The 17,210-nt window shown below is 39.0% G+C and overlaps 1 protein-coding gene across 1 annotated transcript; it reads left to right on the forward strand.

The window, feature by feature from the left end:
• Positions 1 to 429: 429 nt before the first annotated feature.
• On the forward strand, positions 430 to 8,371 carry Fga (fibrinogen alpha chain). The gene is made up of 6 exons (XM_010627941.2): positions 430 to 557; positions 3,041 to 3,163; positions 3,618 to 3,798; positions 4,849 to 4,994; positions 5,676 to 6,930; positions 7,617 to 8,371. Exons 1-6 carry the CDS (start codon positions 504 to 506, stop codon positions 8,321 to 8,323), a joined length of 2,466 nt encoding a protein of 821 aa, XP_010626243.2. The 5' UTR covers positions 430 to 503; the 3' UTR covers positions 8,324 to 8,371.
• The last annotated feature ends 8,839 nt before the right edge of the window (positions 8,372 to 17,210 follow it).

The following is a 17,210-nucleotide window of genomic DNA, read 5'->3' on the forward strand; positions in this document are numbered from 1 at the left end:
CATAAGCTTCTAGCAGGCCTTCAGGACCAGCTTGTTAACAAAACTGCTTTTGCAAGTCAGATTGCCCAATTTTGCTTCCTACCTAAAATGAAATGTCACTTGCTAAAATCTCTACTTCGCTGCGCTACAGGTGGTCTGCTTCAGCCACCCTCAGTACTTTGAGTACAGAAGTACCGATGTGTTCTCGTTTCCCTTTACATTTCCAGTCATCGTGTTATGAAGGACATGGCTCCTTCCTCTAACTGCTGGCTGGAGAAGCCAATGCTACCACTTGTGGCAGTTTCTCGGAAGTAAATAAGCTGAGGAGAATTGAGCAAGGATTTCTGGGATGCCAACATGATGGCAGGAGCAAAGGACTGCAGTGAGCTTTGAGTGTGCAAACAGGACAAGAGTAATGATTAACAATCAGTCTTCCACATATTTAAATGGGGTGGAAGCTCTGGGTAGGTGCGGACTTTTCTTTCGGCTGGAGAGCTCAAGAGCCAGCCCCAATCTCAAAAAAGATGCTTTCTGTGAGGAGCCTCTGCCTGGTCCTGAGTGTGGTCGGCACAGTATGGGTATGGTACCTTTGGTTCTCTCTTCTCACTTTCTCTCGGGCAATTCCTCCATGACAGCTTACAGGTCTGAATCCACCAATTCTACACTTTGAGACACTCAGCTTTGGGGGCTCTAGTCATGGAGGCAACATCCCAGAGGGGCCAAGCAGGAGCACAGGGTAGTATGAGCCCACGGGAGAACTGTGAGGCACCAAAGATGGCAAATTCTAGAGGGAAACGTGAACCATCTGCCTTCTGTTATTACAACAGCGATGGAATTTGTTTGTCTGTTTGTTTGTTTTTGTGGTGCTGGGAATGAAACTCACCAGAGTGACACCCCCACCCTGTTATTAACTTTTTTAAAGGGAAAACATACTTTGCTATCTTTGCCCCCTTAAATTTTGAGGCATTCTGCTAGTTAACAGAGGAAAACATTTGATACCATGATTTTTAATTTCTTGCTCTTTGTTCAAAATGTTTAGTTTTAGTATAACTTTTCTAAGAGGTTGTTTTGGTGTCTGTTTCAAGACAAAAAAGTAAACAAAAACCAAAAACACAAATGAGTCATTTTTGGAAACATACGGCAAATCCAGAAGAGATCAGTTCATAGGGCAGTACACTTTTTGGAAGAATGTGTGTTCTTTTAAGTTATCTTCTAAATATTGCAACAGTATCTAAAATTTAGCTCCAGAAACTTACATAAAAATGAAATTTGGTTCAATAAGGTTTCTGAAATAATCTAATCTTATACAAATCAGACATATGTCCACAAAACTCAGTTGCCCTCTAGGTCCTTTTCCAAGATGTATATACAGTCTTTCGGTTTATTTCTTGTGTCAGCACTAATAAATCCCAATACCAAAGTGGTAAAGAATTCTCTCACTGTAGTAGAATACTAGGTAATGTTTTTTGGTGAGGAGAAACTAAAATCATTTGTTAAAGGGGTATTTTGGATAACACATGTGTTTCAATTATTTATCCACCTCCCCTACTGTATAAATATTCATTTTTGCTTCTTTTCATTGTAGCATTTTATTGTGAAATGTTTATTATTTACTGCCTAGACAGAATGATTGCATTTGTTCCTTTACATAAACTGTTGCTAGTTCTTCGAATTAGCTTTATTATTGTCTGAATTTTTTTTAGTGAGACTGCAAATGTTGATTAAATTGAAGAATAAACTATCTCAGACAAAAGTAGTCACAGCAAAATTCTTGTAAGTTGGTGATAGAGAATAAAAGTAGTGAAAATTTAAAAGCTGTCTTCCTTTCCTAGGATATAAGGTCTTGTTGGAAGTTTTTTTTGTACGCTATTACATCTGGTTCACAATAGAAAACATTTTAACTCTGTACATTTCTACTGATAAGTTGCTCAAAAGAACTGCCAATCACTATTATTTTTAATTTCAGTTGATTATTTTGCATTTCAAATAAAAAGAAGTTATTGCATCAATGAGTAACTTAAAAGAATATTTCAAAATCTTAATTGGCTGTATTTTGTGTCTTTGACAAATGCTTGCCTGAACTTTGGACCCATCCTGAGGGGAGAGTAGAAGTTTTCTGGAGAAAGGGACAGCAAATTAAAACAGTATAGGCTTCTGCATATGAATCAGGAGTTAGGGGAGAAAGAACCCCTCCAAATTTTCAATTATCTTTCTGTCTGCAGCCATTAGTGAAAATGAAAAGGTGAAATTTAAGTACTTTTGTTGATTCAAATAATACTCCTTTTTTGGGTGATCATTCCTTTTGTTAAAACTATTTTTATTGGTACAGCTTAGCTATACAATGCAGTTCCATTCATCATTGGGATCTTGTACCTTTACAGGACAGACCTGTGTTTTCTTTTCCCCATTCCCCTAGCCTCTCTTCCCCTCTCCACCCTTACCTTTTTACAAAGACTTTGTTTCATTTTTTTCTTTTCCCTTTTTACCTTTCTCCTACCCCTCCCATTTGCCCAATACCTTTAGACCTTTTCTCCCTATTACAAAATATCAATTATACATTTTGCCCCTTATTTATACTTTTAGTTTATCACTATACGGTATTCACACATGTGTCCTATTAATTGAATTTAAGCATATGTCCTCAATGTTCATCCACTTAGCTATAAATGTCTCTAGTTTCTTGTTCTTTATGGCTGGAGTACTACCACATCTTCTTTATCCAGTCTCCAGTTGATGGGCAAATATTCCTTTTATCATGAACCTATGAAACTACTGACATTGATTGGTTGCTTAGTAGTATCAGGCACACTTAAAAATGTATACAGTTCATCTCCTTTAGTCCTCAGAAGTTCATACAATGGTATTAGGGTTTCCACTGAAGGTAGGAAACCTAAGCTTCTGGGGGACACTGTCCCTTGTAATCTCCACAGCACAGCCATTTCTTTCTTGGGACCTGTAGGCAGGGCAGTGTCTCCCCTCTTGGCTAACTTGTTGACTTTGCTCATGTGTGTGTGCGTGTGTGTGTGTGTGTGTGTGTGTGTGTGTGTGTGTGTGTTTAAAGACCGCAGACACTCATGGAGAGTTTATAGAAGAAGGAGCAGCTGTGCGTGGCCCAAGACTCATGGAGAGACAGCAGTCTGCCTGCAAAGAAACTGACTGGCCGTTCTGTTCTGATGAGGACTGGGTAAGTGGAGGATGTGGGTGCAGGAGTCCTCCCTAAGGACTTCGGGCAGGTGCACAGGGTGACTCCAGAAAGCTTTCCCAGTGAGAAGAAAGCTCATAGTGATCTAGCTCCTTGCTTTCTGAAATAAAGACAGCAAGTAAACAGGAACATAGACCTCAGAGCACAGTCTAAGTAACTCCCTGCCTCTGCACCATTTAATGGGATGAACAACAGATTGGGTTTTAGCTGCATGCAAGTGGTAGGACCTGAGTACTAGGACCTCAGGTTTCATGGGGTCTAACTTGTGGTTAGATGGATCACAGTTCCAAAATTTCTCTATGACCTGTAAGTAGACCTCTTAGCTACTTTTAAGCCAGCAGATGATCAGAAGCAATGAGAGCTTCCTGGAAATCTGGAATATTGGTTTGGATCTAAGACACAGACTCTCAGAGTGGTTTTTCCTCTTTATTTTCAGGGATACAAATGCCCTTCTGGCTGCAGGATGAAAGGGCTGATTGATGAAGTCAACCAAGATTTTACAAACAGAATAAATAAGCTGAAGAATGCACTGTTTGATTATCAAAAGAACAATAAAGATTCCAGTACATACAGGAACATAATGGAGATTTTGAGAGGGGACTTTGCCAAAGCCAATAGTAAGCATTAAATATTGGTGTTTTGATTTATAGCAAAAACAACAGCACAAATCCTGAATAATAATGTCTACTTATAGCTATTGTAATTTATTTCAAAAATACTTAGTGTAGAAACACACATTTCCATGATAGTCTTGAATTTTAGGAAAAGGTTTGTCATCATCTTTATAAAGCAGAAGAGGTTAGCCTAGATTATTTAAGATTACAAAATAACTCAGATTTTTGGATTGAAGACAAGAATTCAAGCATGTTCCCCTCAAAATCAATATTGAAAATGAGGTTTTGAGTCCAGACATTTGAGTAGATGTTTTTGTCGAGGTAACTTAGCAGTCAAGTGATTTATTCAATGGCCACAAATCCGGGAGCCCAACCCATGACTTCACAGAGCTGATATGTAGATTTGAAGTTTGTGTCTGTGTGTGTGTGTGTGTTAAATGCAAAGCTATACTCTATTTTTCTCAGAGGACACTTATTGGGGCCAGGAAGCTGCATTTATGCCGGACTCACACAGCCAGTCCAGGGAAGTCCCTGGTCCCGAAGCCTTGCTTTGCTTCATCCTATTTTAAGGATCTACCCAATTAATATAATTCCAATGGTACAATATCAGCTGGTCAATGAATAGTTCTGGTGACCCCACAAAAGTCTGGGAACAACTTCAGATCTGTTGGTGGAAAGAGAAACTCTTCAATCAGAAAATGCAACAGTACATTCAAATCCCTTGAGATAGGATGAAATAATTAGAATGTGCTCAAACTGCTCATTTTATCTCCTTACCATACTTTTAAATTGCTGAGGAAATTTTCTTTATATTCATGTGCATTATTAATCACTATTAGGAGATCATAACTGAGAACCTAAGGATTAGAGGACATAACGTCATCCAAATGCAAAATGCTTAATACGCTTGAAACTCACAGATTAAATGTCTGGGAACGCACTGTAACCCAAATAAAATGAGGGATATTTCGAAGGACATTTCTTTGTGTGTGGGGAGGTTGTATATTACAAAGCACGCAGCACCTGCTTCACTGTCTGTATCATCTCCTGCAGACAATGACAATACTTACAACCAGGTGTCAGAAGACCTGAGAAGCAGAATAGAGATTCTGAGGCGCAAAGTCATTGAGAAAGCACAGCAAATCCAGCTTCTGCAGAACAACGTCAAGGCTCAGCTGATAGACATGAAACGCTTGGAGGTAAGGAAGCACAGGCTCGGACACCCCATTTCTTTTTATTTTTTTAATTGAGCTTATTGGTACATTTTAGGTATACAGTATAGTTACATTCATTACTGGGATCTTGTGCCTTTACATGACAGGTCTTGGTTCTCGTTTTTTCCCCTTGTCCCTGCCCTCCCTTCACCCCCCCCCAGTTTCTTTGCTTTTAAATGGTAGGGAAAAGGACAGCAGTATCATGTATCAAGTCTCAGCAGAGAAAACTGCTACATACATTATCTATGGAAAAGTGGATATGCCTTTCTGAACTCTACAAATGAAGAAAAAATTTGGGCGATATTACAAAAATTTTCAAGGGCACATAAATAGTAAATTTGGAAAGCAACAGTTCGATCTTATCTGGATTCCAAAGCCTACAACATCACAGGCCTGAGGTCTCAGCCTCAGTCTCATCAAAGATCCCTTAATTAGTGCTTCCTTTTGGAAGAAATAGCAGCTTATTCTTGACCCATTCTAAGTCTAGGAGGAATTGGTGCATATCCTGGCCTTAACACATTGAGGATATTCCTGAGTGGAGAACAGAGCATCAATTGGTAGGGCTGGAAGCCAAAGAAATAAAATCAGTTCCAAAAGATAAATTAACGGCCAGGAACTCAGAACACACAGCTCCTTTCTTTCTCCCCTTTGTTTTTCTCTCTTTAGGTGGACATTGATATTAAGATCCGGTCTTGCAAGGGGTCCTGCAGCAGGGCTTTGGTCCGTGAGGTGAATCTGCGGGACTACGAAGAGCAGCAGAAGCAATTCGATCAGGTCATTGCCAAGGACTTGCTTCCCTCTAGAGACAGGCAGTTCTTACCCCTGATAAAAATGAAACCGGTCCCAGATCTGGTTCCTGCACAGTTCAAGAGCCAGCTGCAGACGGCCCTTCCAGAGTGGAGGGCATTGACAGAGATGCAGCAGATGCGAATGGAGCTGGTGAGGCCTGGGTCAGAGGGCAGTTCTCGAGGAGACTCTGCACCTCATGGCACAGGATCAGAGAGTGAAAGTCCCAGGAAGCCTGGGACCGGTGGTGTCGGACATTGGAACCCTGAGAGCTCTGGACCTGGAGGTGATGGAAATCGGAACCCAGGAGGTGCTGCTTCTAGTGGCACTGCGGACTGGAATCCGGGCATCTCCGGGCCTGCTTACGGTGGAACTAGGAACCCAGGAAACCCTGCATCTGGAAGTTTTAGACCAGATAGCTCAGGCTACGGTAGCAACAGGCCTGCAAACCCAGACTGGGGTAGATTTGAAGAAGTGTCAGGAAGTGTAAGTCCAGGAACAAGGAAGGAACACTACACGGGTAAACTGGTCACTTCTAAAGGAGAAAAGGAGCTTGTGATCGGGGACGAGAAGGTCACCTCTACTGGCACAACCACTTCACGCCACTCATGCTCTAAAACAGTCACCAAGACTGTTATTGCTTCTGACGGTAGCAAGAAGGTGACCAAAGAAGTGGTGAACTCTGAAGACCCTGCTGACTGTGGGGGTGGCCCAGACTTAGATGTGCTGCGTGGTTTCAGTACCCAAGGCAGACTGGATGAATTTGCCGAGAGGCACCCTGATGAAGCTTCTTTCTTTGATACATCTTCAACTGGAAAATTAACATCGTTGTTTCCCCCATCTACCTTCAAAGAGTTTGGCAGTAAGACCCAGTCTAGAGGCACAGAATCATCCTTCTTCACAGGTATGGAGGACGCTGGCTCTCATACCTTTGAAACCCCTGAGTATTCCAGCAGTGGTACTACAAGTTACAGAAAGCAAGTAAGTGGCATCACAACTTACAATAAAGGAGGCTCCACGTTTGAAACCAAGAACATGAAAATGGCAGACGAAGCTGGAAGTGAAGCCGGTCAAGAGGACCTGAGAGACGCACACAGCATCAAGAGAGGCTATGCTAAAGCCCGCCCTTCTAGAGGTATCCACACTTCTCCTTTGGGGAAGCCTTCCCTCACCCTCTAAACTAAGCCAATTACTTCTGAAAAGTGCCTCCAAAGCACCTTGCTCTTCTTTCCTAACCCTCTATTACACTTCATTGAAAGTACACTTTTTCGATCTGTGTTTCACGCTAGACTGTAAGTTCCACTGGGGCAGGGACTTTGTTGGACATCTCTGTATCCCCAACAGGGCAGTGTCCTCAGTCAATAAACACATGTTCAATGAATGAATGAATCCTTCTGGAACCCGGTCTTTAGTTTGCTTGATCAAATTCTTCCACCATTTGAAATGAGTGCTATTGGGATTGTCACACAATTAACTAATCACGGTTTAGTATGGGTCTCAGTTGACACTTACAGCGGGTTAGAAACCAAGGTGTATTAATGTTAATTGATGCTTAACTAGTCTTGATGGTTACTGGCTATTAGTATGTGCAAGCAAAATTCCAAATCCATTTGAGGAAATTTGCATTTTGTAGATCTCACTTTCCCTCATTTGCATAAAATCATATCCCAGTGAGGGTGCCTCCTCTTCTCATGGGAAGAAGGAAGGAAGGAAAGAAGGGAGGGAAAAAAGCAGTATCTGCCCTGTTTAATCTGGGCAGTGCCTATCTTTGTAAAGCTAAATGAGAGTAACCTCCTCCAACCAGCTCAATTTTTTTTTTAGACTGTGGCGATGTCCTCCAAACACACCCTTCAGGTGCCCAGAGTGGCATTTTCAATATCAAGCCACCAGGATCCAGTAAGATTTTTTCTGTTTATTGCAATCAAGAGACCAGTTTGGGAGGATGGCTTTTGATCCAGCAAAGAATGGATGGCTCAGTGAATTTTAACCGCACCTGGCAAGACTACAAGAGAGGTTTCGGCAGCCTGAATGACAAGGGAGAAGGAGAATTCTGGCTAGGCAATGAGCACCTCCACTCGCTCACGCAGAGGGGAGCGGTCCTCAGAGTTGAGTTGGAGGACTGGGCCGGGAAGGGGGCATTCGCAGAATACCATGTGCGGGTGGGCTCCGAGGCCGAAGGCTACGCCCTGCAGGTCTCCTCCTACCGGGGCAGCGCTGGCGACGCCCTGATGGAAGGTTCTGTGGAGGAAGGGGCAGAGTACACCTCTCACGACGGCATGCAGTTCAGCACCTTTGACAGGGACGCAGACCGGTGGGAAGAAAACTGTGCGGAGGTCTACGGAGGAGGCTGGTGGTACAATAACTGCCAGGCAGCCAACCTCAATGGCATCTACTACCCCGGGGGCACCTATGACCCCAGGAATAACAGCCCCTATGAGATAGAGAATGGAGTGGTCTGGGTCCCCTTTAAAGGAGCAGACTACTCCCTTAGGGTTGTGAGAATGAAAATAAGGCCAATGACAACCTGAGCAGCTGAGGCATGGGGGAGGGGGAGCTGCTTCCATCCTTTAGCAAAATAAGAATAAAATGACTATACAAGAGTCAAGATTCTTTACAACCCATTAAAAATATTTCCAGGTGCTGTTTTATTATCCTTTGTACTGTAGCTAACTGGAACTGAGACATATCAGTGCTTTGAAAAATAAAGTATACAAAAATTTTTTTTATCTTCAAATAGCTCTGTGGGGTTTTCATTTTATAAAGATGTGGCAAAAGACATGCATTGCATCACGGAGAGGGAGTCAGATTAGAGGAGCCCCTCTCTGCGGCCCTGTGGGGGCTCAGTGTTAAACTTCTCTTCCCACAGCACCCAAAGTCATAGGCCCATTGCAAAGTAAAGAAGTTTGTTTTAAATATTCTTAAACTGATATTTGAAGTTGAAACTTGCTGAGTTGAACAATGGCCTATGGTAGAGGAAATTCACATTTTTCAAATTATTTTCATCTCTTCTGTTAGCAAGCAAGTTCAGGAAGGCAGGAAAAACATTCTGATTGAGAGGAATGGAGATCTATTTTTTATATTTTCTATTAGAGAACATAATGCAAACTTGTTCTTTTTTTAGCACATAGAAAAATGCATTTAAAATATTCAGAAGACTTGCAAGTGTTTCCAAAACAGATTGAGTCTACACATGATTAGAAAATTCTCCCAGTATTGATTTGACCTCACTTTCATACAACCATAAACTATATTCTATGACACATTTATCATTATTAAAAATATATAATAGCTTGAAAGCATCTCACTAAATGTGATCTAGACCATATTCATAAATTCAACACATTTACAGTGGTCATATTTCATTTGATCAAGTTACATCTTTAATCTTGGTGGCCTCTGCTCCTACCCCTAATATTTAATTCGTATTCTTTTTTAGTAAGAGTTATCTGTCATTGGCACTCTATAGGTATGAAAATATCTCACACAATCTAGCATATCACCCTTTCTCATGTAGCTTCTATCTCAAGGTAATTATATTTTCTCCCCGGAAGGAAAAGAGGAAAGAGAGATAGGATGGAAGAAAGAGGGATAGAAAGAGCAGAGGGAAGAAGGCAGACAGGAGTGGAGGAAGGAAAGGGGGTTAGAGCTAGGGACCGGGCCTGGGGAATGGGGGTATGAGCAAAAGAGTTGGGTAAGGCCCCATATACGAAGTGTTTTTGCATTTTCTTATGTGGATTTGAAAGCCCATGATAGAAACAAGTGATACCTCCAAATCTTTGAATAATTGGATAGGAACCTCTACAGAATTAAAAGAAGCCTTGTTTCTTTCAACCTCAGGGTTTTGTATCACATCCGTCCCTGCCCATTTATGTTCACACATATGCCTCCACTGAATTTGAGTTGGGATCAGAAAATATTGGCTTTTGAGAATGACATACTATGTAATGGCAGGGAAGAGCCCAGTCATGAATGAGAAGGGCTGATTGTTCCTAATATTTTGAAGACTTTGAGTTTATTATCAAAAGATTAAGTAAACTTTCATTTTTAATAAACATTAGCTAATCTTAGCTGAATCATGATGGTGGGAGACAGAGTTTGGCTGGGGGAAAAGGCGTCAAACATTTCTTTTCCTCCTTACCTGGTCTTTAACCTATTGTTTTATTTTCCTTTCCCTGAAATTAATCATTAATTCAGCTTCATTGCCTCTCATTCCCTGAGAAACCCACTATAACTTGGCTTTCATAATTTACCATGTTTTGAAAATTGCTTTTCTTATGTCAACAATGACTTTGTAACTGCATTCAAATCTTTTCCTACATGGCTGTTTTCAACATGTGATACTATTTGGTTTCCATTTTACCTCCTAAATATGTTTTGCTCTCTTGGTTTCTGCTAGACTACATTCCTGCCTCACCTTTCTCAGCCATGATTTTTCCTGAAACAACTCCTTAAGTGCAAGCTTTTCTCATTACAATACCATTAGCACTCATCTTTAGCAGTTGGGATAGAGGGTGGGCATTTGTAGCTTCAACAAGGCAGAGACTGATGCCTTACTCACAGAATATATCTCCACAGTCTTCCAGAAGCCACCAACATCTTTGTGATGGCTTCACTATTCTAGCTTGCCATAATTGTCCAAACATCACATCCTTTGACAGCCTGGATAAAGAATAAAAGAGTCTTTCTTTTATGGGACATTCTGGGCTATTCATGCAGCACTTCTGCCTAAGGCTTATGAGCCACACCTTGATCACATGGGCAGACATAGCTGCAAGAGAGGCTGGGATAAGTCTACTTTGGCTTGGGGGCAAGGCTATGATTAAAACTGTTAGGAAGAAGAAAGAGAAGGAGGAGAAGGAGAAGGGGAAGGGGAAAGAGAGGGGAGGTGGAAGAAGAAGAAGAAAAAGAAGATGAAGAAGAGGAGGAGGAGGAGGAGGAAAAGACATTAGGATCTAGACTGAACTACTCTTGGCTGAACCATGTTTCCACACCCTGCCAGTGAGTTCCTATTCTCTTGGGTTTATGTGGCCATCCCCATATCTTCAATAGCCTACGCAATTGAAAAGTAACACAGTTAAATTAACATTTCTCAGCTTGGCAGATGAACTCTTTCACAGTTTGGTCCATTTTCAGCCTCTGCAATCATTCATTCTCTGCTTCAATGACATTGCCATTTTCACTGGTACTGGATCAGCAGGTCCTCTATTAACTACACCTTCGCATATACTGACCAGAAGGTGCCCCTTCATCATTTAAAAACAGCTCAGATAATGGTGCTTCTGTGAACCTTTCCCTAATGTCTGCCATTGAAAGAACTGCATTGTCCTCTGAGGCCTCATTATTTTCACTCATACCTCACAACTAACATATTTGTGTTATTTGTGGTACTAGATTATGAATTTCTTTAACTCAGAGCTCATTTATATAAGATGGCCTGTCCTACATAAGGCTTGCTCACTTGCTTTGGGATTACACAAATAAATTTTAAATGTTTTAAAAATTTTTTCTATAGTATTTATATATTTAATATGGAATTTATTTTAATATGAAGAAAGTCTACTTTGGATTTTGTTGCTATTGTTGTCACCAGTTATGCCGGGATCACTTGTTAAATAAAGCATTCTTTGCCTTATCAAATTGAAATGCCAGTTTTATTGTAAAATTTTTTTCTCTAGATTTATATATAGATTTTCTCCTATGATTGTACCTCTTCATTCATTTTAAATATAATGTTTAGATGAACTAGTTTCCCTTTCATCCCTTTTTCATTTTTAGTCTAGAAAAGCTATAATTTTCTTTTTCCCTTTTTTTCTCCTAGGGACTACTTGGACAAGGCTTTCTTAATTTATGATTAGATATCTTTTGAGGAAATTAGAGTGAGTTATCTCAAATGATATATTGCCAAAATTTTATAAATTATATTTTAAAATATTCCTTCTAAATATTTTAGAATTTTTAGGTTTTCTTTATGTGTCAATTTATGTACAGATTAATTTTTGTAGATCTTTCATAGGCAAGAAAAGAATGCATAGTTCTACATTTAAAGGTTATAATGCTTTATTGCTAAGCTTGCTGATGGTAGTACTTAAACATTTTATATTAAGAATATTCTTTTTCTATTTTATGTGCCTGAACTATCATACTCTGAAATAGAGATTTATACATATGTGCCTGTATATATGAATGCATACATGCTTTTGTGTATATACAATAAACTTTTGCTCTAGTTTTGTGTATGTTTGTGATCTCTGAGCTCCAGGAATTTGGATTTGTAAATTTGGCTCTTTCATTATCCAGTGAAAGCTTAAGCTTGTTGTGTGTCCACTGTGGATGGTAGTTTTCATGAGTGTCCTTCCCTTTTTATTCTGCTTCCTCATTTGGAATTGAATTCCAGCTGACAAATGTTAACATTATTATCACTTCTAGTTTCATTTCTCTTTCCATTTGCATAAATACAAGTCATTTAATTTTTAACGTATCGCTGTCATGTTGTTTAGAAGACGTTCTTAAAATAACAGGTAAATTTTTAAACACAATTTTGTTTTACATTTAATTTTGTTGTTGTTTCCCCTTTTCTTACTTGTGTGTCCCTTTATTTCAGTCTCTTTTACAATTTATTTAGAAAGCTTTCTTATGAATAATGGATGATATTTTAAAACCCAATTTTGCATTTATTTATTTTTTTCCCTTAGTTTATTTTTTTGTATTTTTTTCAGCTTTAATTGAGTTTATTGGTACATTTTAGGGATACAGTACAGTTACATTCATTGTTGGGATCTTGTACCTCTACATGACGTCTTGATTCTCATTTTTTCCCCTTACCTCTGCCCTCCCTTCACCCCCTCCTCCCCTCCCCATCTACAAACACTTTATTTTCATCTTTTCATTATCTCACATTTTTTTCTTTTCCCTTATTACCCTTCCCCTACCCATCCCACCTTCCCTACACCTTTAGCTCCTTTCTTCCCATTTCTAAATGTCAGTAATCTTATTAGAATCTTATGTATTATTGCAGATTATTCACACCAGGGAAACTATTCGGTATTTACACATGTGTAACTTATTTATTTCACTTAGTATTTTCACTTAGTCTTCAATATGTATCCATTTTCCTATGAATGAATCTATTTTCTCATTCTTTATGGCTGAGTAATATTCCATTTTATAGAAAAACCACGTCTTATTTATCAAGTTTCCAACGGATGGGCAAATGGGCTGTTTCCAAGATTTAGCTATTACAAACTGTGCTGAAATAAACATGGGTGCTCATACTTCTCTTTCAGACAAAGGACTATTATCAAGGATATATAAAGAACTCAAAACAATCAGTCCCCCCAAATATAAAGACCCGATTCAAAAATGGGCACCCGAAATGAACAGACATTTCTCAAAGAAGTAAAAGCAGCAAGTAAATATATGAGAAAATGTTCCACATCACTGATCATTTGAGAGATGCAGATGAAAACAACACTGAGATTCCACCTCACCCCACAAAGAATGGCTGCTATCAATAAATCACACAATAACAAATGTTGGCGGGGTTGTGGGGAGAAAGGAACCCTTCTCCATTGTTGGTGGGAGTGCAGACTGGTGCAACCACTATGGAAATCAATATGGAGATACCTCAAAGAGCTTGGACTGGAGGTTCCATTTGACCCAGCCATCCCTCTGCTGGGTATCTTTCCAAGAGAACTAAAAGAATCATATCACAGAGAAGTATTTTGCATTTATCTTTAAATATTGTTTTTTCTTTAAAGTTAAGACTTTTACTCACTTATTCATAATGGCCTCTCCTCCATAATAAATGATCAAATTCTGTTTAGGTTATCCATTTCAAACTAGCCCTCAGTTGAATGAATGAATGAATGAATGAATAAAGAAAATAGATGCGAACCTGAAAATTTTGCCAAGACTGCACATGATTTAAAATATGTGTGTCAGGGAAGAAAACACTGATGTAGGGATTTTGATCCTGAGTTAAAAATATAAAAAGTATTTAGCCATATTTCAAGTTAACATATAGTGAACACCCTCCTTCTTTTAGCCTGAAGACTTTCTTGTTCTCCTTTAGAGTCATAACACTAGAAGAAGATCTCTCAGTTAGTCACTCTTTTCTTAGGTGAAGGAATTGTATTTTATATCTAGTGGTAAATATAAGGCTTGGCACAAAATTATGACCCAATTAACTTTTAAGAATTAAAGAATCTAGTTTTTAGAAAGAACTTTTAAGCTCTTCTATTTCAACCTTTTCCTCAATACATAAAGCATCTCTAGAATTGGAGATAGAACTCAGTTAATGAAGATGTCGTGTTCAACTTATATTAAAAAGAGATTATTTATATTCTAGTTCACTACTTTATTTACATATATACTTTTAGCTTCTGTAAATCCTTTAGAATAAGGAATGTGGGGAACTAAATTTCCACAAAATGTTATAATGATACTTGTAGTTAATAACCAATGATTACTAAAGTTCTTTAGTAAAGCTGAGAACATTTTATGAGTTGCTTTTTCTAGGGAAAAAACAGTAATTTAGGGTAAATAATGTGATGATACAGGGTATACCTGAAAGTGCAGCTCACAGTGTTGTTCTTATATTCTTATAGTTTCTCACCACCTCAGATCCCATTTTTTATTCATTCTAGGATAATGATAGTGACATTAATGGATCAACATGAGACTTTTGTATGTAGTATTTGCTTTTAATTATCTTTTCAAAGTTGTTACTTATCTAATTATATCCAAGATTCTATAAGAAAACAAAATATATTTCAAAGTTAGATAATACTAGGGGTGTGGCTAGAGGATCTGGACAGAAGACCAATATTGCCAAATTGACTAATCTCAAATTAGGTCTACAGAACCCTGAAAAGAAGTATTCCCATAATATAAATACATGCAGGATGCAAAATAATAAATTAAATCCTTGTTATAGTGTCATATTTGCTGAAACAATTTGAGAGTAGTAACATGTAGACGTTGACAGCCATGAAAATAATACGTTTCTTGTAGGTTAAAAAGCTGTACAGAGGAACTAGTTCTGAGCTATCTTATTTCCAATTTATTTACTTATGCGCTCATTACTTTGCTCATTCCTTGTTTGTAATTGACTTCTGAGTATTTCATAAATCTTCTTCATGGAGAAAAATTGATAATTAATTGAGGACGAAGGCAGAAAAGGCCTTACACATCCTGGAGGGGAGTAGCAGCACGAAGAGAAGAGATTCAAATTAATTCTTGAACATCAGCGGGACATTATGTCTCCCATTTCCATGTAGCTAAAGCATCAATTCGAAAACGCAGAACCTAGGAAACCGATGAGATCTCCAAGGCTTGAGCTGGGAAAGATTCTGTTCCTAAGCAGTGGTTTCCCTAGCCATCAGCTCATTGCTGAAACTGGATACCGATTGCCACGGAGCAAATATTTACTAAGTTCACCTTTGCCTGTCCTGTCCCCAGCAGGGCTATGACCTCTAGGTCGTATGCCCACCTAAACTGTTGCAACACTTCACCGAAATGTCTCCTTTTGAGAGATAAGGCAAACACAGCAAACAATTAGCTACTCTGGGTGAAGGACAGAGAGATATTCATTAAACTACTCTTGAAATGTCTCTGAGGGCTGAAAACTTTCAAAGTAAAATATTAGGAAGTGAAATAAATATAATGCAGTCAATAAAAAATGCTACCTTCTTATCACATCTTGGTTAAGAGAAGTAGGTAAAAGGTAGTGTTTGATGCAACCGTCAGATTCAGCTGTATGTAAAAAATGACGAATGCACTTCAGAAGAACTCCAGTTTGTCCCTAAAGAGCCACCTGACAGTGAGGCAACAGAGCCAAGACAGTGGGTTTTACCTTTAGAGACATGTTAAATCTCAGTCCAGCTTCATACCTAGGCAGCAGTCACCTGTGAACAAACACATCATGGCAACTTCAAGAATGACTGCTCAAAATATGTCAGGGTTGTCGTTTGAATGAGAAAGATGTTATGTAAGAAAATAAATGGAGTTCCAGAGAAATACACATGTAGCCTGTGTCAGCAATTCCAAAATCCATCCAGGGACCAGAAATTCCTGGGATATTTATTGAAAAAACAGAAATGGTTTGGCTGTTTCCATGTGGAAGAGATTCTGATGTAATAAACCTAGATTAGTACCGGGAAATGTATATTTGAAAAAGAAAGTGTGCAAGCTTAGATGATCAGTGTAGAAGATGTTAAGAGTGTTTAACAATTAAACAGAAAGATCACCTAACCAGCTGAAGCTGGAAGGCGTCATACTACCTATAGTTTTGTTCCTCGTGGGACCTACATGATCAGCCCCAAAAGACAATTCCTTGCTACACAGATTCACTGTTTCTCATTTCCTCAATGCAGACAACTACAAGTTTATGTCCCAAGTGCAATGATCTTTATAGTTTGCTGCACCTTTCCATCTCAATTGTATAATAAAATATATTGCACTTCTCATGCCATATGATGGGATTAGCCAATTAATTAGCTTTGAACTAATTTTCAATACAGTCTTTATAAAGAATTGATAAGGCTTGGAATTTAGCTCAGTGGTTCCGGTGCCTGACTTGCAAGGGCCTGAGTTTGAACCCCTGTACAAAAAAAAAAAAAAAAAGTAAAGAATAATCTTTTAAGAGACCGTTTTCTATATTCTAACTAGAGCAATTTTACTCTTCTATTCAAAATGGTGGAGCCTGAATTGGAAAAATCAGATGTGTAGTATTTCTTATCAAACTGTGCTTTAAGGAACTTTGCTTACACATTCCATATTACCCAGGGGGAGTCTGTTCCTGCTGTTTGTATGGTAACTAACAACTGACTGTAAGATTGGGGGCTTTGGTGGTTTCGTCTGTGGTTTTATTTCAAGCTCTAGGGATTCATGAGGGCCTCTGTGTGTGCAGAAAGGGCCGAGCAAAGGTCTAATGAGTGCCCTCTCCCTATTCCCTTGCAGTCAGAGGAAATTTTCCACTCTTAGTCTTGTTTCATAAGTTCTTCTAAGTGTTTTGTTTTCATGTGAACCTTCTTTGGGAAGTGAGTTTAATATAAAAACATAAACACCCAAGATTTTGATAATCTTTTTGATAATGGGTTTAGCTATTCAATGTTTATAAATTGTGAAAAACAAAAAGCCTTTCTGACAAGCTAGTGATTCTGACAGGAAAGCAGAATAATTCCTTAGTGAAGAAATGTGTACATCATACTAACAGGTCAATGACTGCTATTATTTGCTGAAGAGTAACATAAATTCCCTAAGTGCTTCAGAAAGCATTCTCTGGGTGCTGATGGTTAAAGTGGGGTTTGGAAATGAATAGCTACTTGTTGGTGTCAGGAGGATATGCTGTTGACAATGAGAACATTGTATAAAGAGGCCTGACCATTGTGAGGGTTGCAATGAACACAGGAGAGT

This window comes from Fukomys damarensis, unplaced genomic scaffold (genome assembly GCF_012274545.1).
Source record: "Fukomys damarensis isolate Sample0158 unplaced genomic scaffold, DMR_v1.0_HiC HiC_scaffold_38, whole genome shotgun sequence".
Classification (NCBI taxonomy): Eukaryota; Metazoa; Chordata; class Mammalia; order Rodentia; family Bathyergidae; genus Fukomys; species Fukomys damarensis.